This window comes from Vespula vulgaris, chromosome 21 (genome assembly GCF_905475345.1).
Source record: "Vespula vulgaris chromosome 21, iyVesVulg1.1, whole genome shotgun sequence".
Classification (NCBI taxonomy): domain Eukaryota; kingdom Metazoa; phylum Arthropoda; class Insecta; order Hymenoptera; family Vespidae; genus Vespula; species Vespula vulgaris.
The window spans coordinates 2,937,501-2,942,269 of NC_066606.1; the positions used below are offsets into that span (position 1 = coordinate 2,937,501).

General features: G+C 30.1%; 1 protein-coding gene across 8 annotated transcripts in view; it reads right to left on the reverse strand.

Annotated features, from left to right (window-relative positions):
* The window catches only part of LOC127071196 (tropomodulin), a 66,964-nt gene extending 65,870 nt beyond the window's left edge, over positions 1 to 1,094 (reverse strand). For 5 of the 8 annotated variants that reach the window (XR_007784925.1, XR_007784924.1, XM_051010202.1 and 2 more), the window contains exon 1: positions 780 to 1,093. Coding sequence is in view for 6 of the 8 variants with exons in the window: in XM_051010202.1 (XP_050866159.1) it covers positions 780 to 959 (180 nt within the window). In the remaining 2 variants the exon portion in view is untranslated. Of the gene's footprint in view, positions 1 to 779 lie in introns of all 8 variants that reach the window. The other 3 variants (XM_051010204.1, XM_051010205.1, XM_051010199.1) reach the window with 2 other exon arrangements.
* Positions 1,095 to 4,769: the final 3,675 nt, after the last annotated feature.

The following is a 4,769-nucleotide window of genomic DNA, read 5'->3' on the forward strand; positions in this document are numbered from 1 at the left end:
TTTCTTTTCTTTTTTCTTTTTTTTTCTTTTTAAATCTGTAGTTAGAACGATCGACTCGTTTTACACGTTTGGATAGAAGCCACGTATTATATCATCGATCTAAGATACACGTAATTGATATCTCTAATATCGAAATAAAATCGTGCATTATCGTAAATCCTGTTACCTACACGTTAAAGAAAGAAAGAAAGAAAGAAAGAAAGAAAAATCAAAGTAAACGCGATCAATCGTCTGCGAGAAGATCGATCCTTCAATCTCCAGAATTAGAACTTGCATCAGCCACGAAGTATCAAGAGATGGAAAAACAAATTTGTTGATAAATCGATCCGATCGAGAAACCTGCGTTCGAACTCGAAGATCGATCGAAGTTAACGATAACGGAACGAAATCTTGAATGAAAAATAATCTTTAAAAAAAAAAAAAGAAAGAAAACGAAATAATTAATCTATCAACAAATAAATAAAATCTCTTAATTAATAACTTCGTTAAATAAGATGAAATATTTCTAATAAATATATATTTATGAGTATGTGTATTACGTAAAACACATATATATTCCGATATACGTACGTACAAATCGCATAGTCTAAACGTTATATTACGTAAAATATATACGTACGTATGTATTCGTTTCTATGTAATTGTGTATAGTAATAACATACAAATAAAAACGAACAAGCATTCGTCCTTTCTGTGTCGTCTCTTTCAATGGATTTAACAGAGAAATAAAGTTGGAGAAACAGTAATGGGACACGTCGTGTATACGTGTCAGCACTTACTTCTTGGATCTTATAGTTGGTGCGGATGGTCTTACGTTTGGTAGTAGTGACCTCGTAGGTCTCCTCGACCGTGGGCGAATCATCATCGTCGTTCTTCTTCTCCTCTTTATCCTCAACGTCGAATTTCCCTTCCTCATTTTCGGCTGCGACGGAATCGTAATGATCATCCGTCACATCCATCCTAACCAGTATTCGTGTTCGATTTAAAAATCACGTAAATTAAAAGTTCACCAATTCGATCCAACAAAATTCCCGACGCTGATCAAACTCTTTGTTCCTTTTCTTTTCACTCTTCTAATTCTATTTCTAATTCTTTCTTTCTTTATATATGTATATATATATATATATATATAATATATTTTATTAATCGATTAAAAATCAAAGAATATAAAGATAATGATTAACAAAGCTCGATTCAAACGCAATGAAAATATATCAACGAATTTGAAAGAAAGAAAGAAAGAAAGAAAGAAAGAAAGAAAGAGTGTACAATAAAGATAACGATAACGATAACAACGATATAAACAATAGACAACAGTAACAATAATAATACTAGCAACAACAAGAGGACTAATAAATGTTCGAGTGTAACTATTTATTCCCGAAGATCGTCGTCAATGACGCCGGCGAATAATCTTACGAAGTTCGTTCTGCGGAGGGACTATTCGTACTAAAACCACCGACAACGTCTACGTTTACGTACGAGAACCACGCCACGACGACGACGACGACGACGACGACGACGACGACGACGACGACGATGATGATGACGACGACGTCGACGAAGACGGGTTCTTCGAGTTAGTTTCTCTACTCGCTTTTACGCTTTCCGACGATCAAAATAGAACTTCGGAGTTTTCCCTTAGGAACACAGCGTACCAACACACGGTTTGGTTGATTTCCAAAAGCTCTTTAAAAGAGAGACAGAGAGAGAGAGAGAGAGAGAGAGAGAGAGAGAGTGTGTGTGTGTGTGTGTAACATTTGCCCTTTTAACGATTACCATTTCGCTTGAAACGAAGCCCTACGAATCCAACATCTCAGTGACCCTCAAACTCGATTTCTTCGAGGGAAAAAAATGAACAACAAAGTTAGAGACTCTAGAATACGTTTGAACGTTTGAACGTTTAAACGATTTCATACGTTTTGTCTTTTTTTAATATCTTCGTTTTAATCATAATGTTATATTTGTATATGTGTATGTGTGTATGTGTTTGTGTGTGTATATATATATATTTTTTTTTTGATATATGATACGTTATTTGTAAGGAAGAAAAAGTCGTGTTTACTCGTAAGTACTCCTCGAGTGAGAGTTTGAGAATCGTTGGAATTGGCTTTGCTCGAAGAAGCCCGAGACATCAATATTTTCTTTTTCTTCTTCTTCGAAGAGTTCCTCTTCGTTTTCTTTTTTTGTTTATATTTTTCTTTTATTTGTTAATTTTGAAAGGACACTCGTCGTTTGTTAATAATTGTTTTGTCTTTATAACGAGCGATCATTGTAGAACGTTATCTAATATTTTTCTTCTTTGGTTTTTGTCAAGGTAAAAGTATTTTATTAATTGTTATATCAATTGCAGTTTTGTCGAGAAAGACGAAAGAGATAAATATATATATATATATATATATATATATATGTGTGTGTGTGTGTGTGTAGAGAGAGAGAGAGAGAGAGAGAGAGAGAGAGAGAGAGAGAGAGAGAGAGAGAGAGAGAAAGAGGGAAATAAATGAACTGTTAGCTGATATGTAATTAAATGTTTGTCAAGTATAATCCCCAAGGTAAAGATAATAATGTATTTATATAGATAAGAAATAATTAAAAACGATAAAATATAGTTGGATTAAAAGTTGAAAAGAAATTTGTTATAATAAATAAACATTTTCTGTCTTTCTCTCTCTGTCTCTCTCTCTTTTGATCCATGATAGAGTATTACGAGTTAATCGGTAATATTAGCATAAATAGATAACATAGATAATAAACGACACCGAATAATATTTGTTACTGAAAATTTTCACATTATTTATGTGCCAGTTGAAGAATATAGTACAATTGAATTACGTCTGACTTGCAACATTATAATACAGTATTGTTTTAAATTTATATATATATATATATTTTTCTATATCAACGTAGATACATAACATAGATAATAAACGACACTAAATAATATTTCTTACTGAAAATACTGACATTATTTATTGTCGAATCTAAAAGTATAATACAGTTGAATTATGTCTTTCTTGCAATGTTATAATATAGTGCTATTAGATTTCTATATTTTGTATATTAACATTTTGATATATAACGTAAATAATAAACAACATTAAATAATATCTGTTAGTGAAAATTCTGACGTTGTTATTTATTGGCCGATCTAAGTGCATAATGTGTATAGTACAGTAGAATTACATCCGGTTTTACAATAGTATAATATGATATTTTATTTTAGATCGGTTTAATTTTTACAATACTATCTACTGTTTTTTTCTTTTTTTTTTTTTTAATTCGATATTAAATAATACAAATTCTGACATTGTTCATTAAACTAATCCAATATATATATATATATATATATATATATATATATATCTTCGTATAAGCGTTAAAAAAAATATTTTTTTTTATCAAAAACACGACATCGTTGAGAAATTGAAGTTTCGACGTTCTTTAGATCGACTCGTTTAATAATGAAAATGCACATATGTAATACATCGTGGATTTTCGAATGAATGTTAGAAGAGCATAAAGCTTCTTTCGAGTCGGTCGATTAAAAAAAAAAAACCTTAGCTACGAAGAGCAAATGCTTTTACTAACCTAGTCTCGTATTCCAGAATTTAACATGTACTATTGAAATGTTTATTTTGATCAAAGAAAGAGGAAACCATACTGCATGAGAAAAAGAGACAAAGAGAGAGAGAGTTTTCCTTTTGTAAATTTCTTATTTTCGTTTCAATTTATTTCAGAGTTCAACGAAAAGAAAAAAATGCAAAAGTGAAAGAGTCCTATTTTGCTCTTTCGTTTTTATTTAATTTTAATTATTATCTCGAAATATGCCGATGCTCTCTCTCTTTTATTTGTTAGAATGAAAAATCGTTTCGTCGGAATATATTTTAATTGGTCTTTCGATTTCTCTTTTTCTTTTCTTTTCTGTTCTTTTCTTTTCTTTTCTTCTTTTTTTTTTCTTATCTTTTCGTAAAAAAAAAGAAAAAATCGATCAAAGAATCATCGATACGGGAGAAGATTTTGATTACTACTTATTTTCGTTACACAACGAACTTGGACTGTTCGATTCATAATGAAGATTTTTTACACGATTAGGAGTTATTCTCGTATATACTGGTCTGGGTATGTATCCTCCTAATTTATCTAAAGGTATACTGATTTTTAATTGAAATTTAGGACGTTTATTCAAATCTTTATCATTGAAGGTGTCTTCTACCGTCGAAGATAATTCGTTAGATTGGTTTTCTGAAAATAAAAGAGATCTTGTTGAATGTCTTGATGATATGATATATTATTGCTAATTATAATTATTCTTTATTAAACCAATGTAGTGTAAAAAAAGTTTGTTCGAAAAAAAGCTGTCGTTTAAAGAAAAAAAAAAAAAAAAAGAAAGAAAGAAAAAGAAAAGAGAATATTCAAAAATTTTTTATTTGTAATTTTTAAACATACGTATGCGTCCGATCAACGCTGTTAACGAAATTTGCAAAGTCATTCGTTTTATGAGAATGATCTAAGTCTAATTAATCAGAAATTTTATCTTAATACAATATACCGAATGTCTCGTTTTCGTACCGAGTATACACTCGTCACGAAGAGATGGTAATTTTTTTTTCGTTATAACCGTCATGCGATAAAAACAAAAAAAAAAAAGAAAGAAAGAATTTATCTTTTGCTACTTGAATCGTATGCTACAAAATATTAATGAAGACTAAGATATATTTGTAAATTTACGTACGTTTAAAAGTATTTCGGTTGACTAAGAAATTTATGAA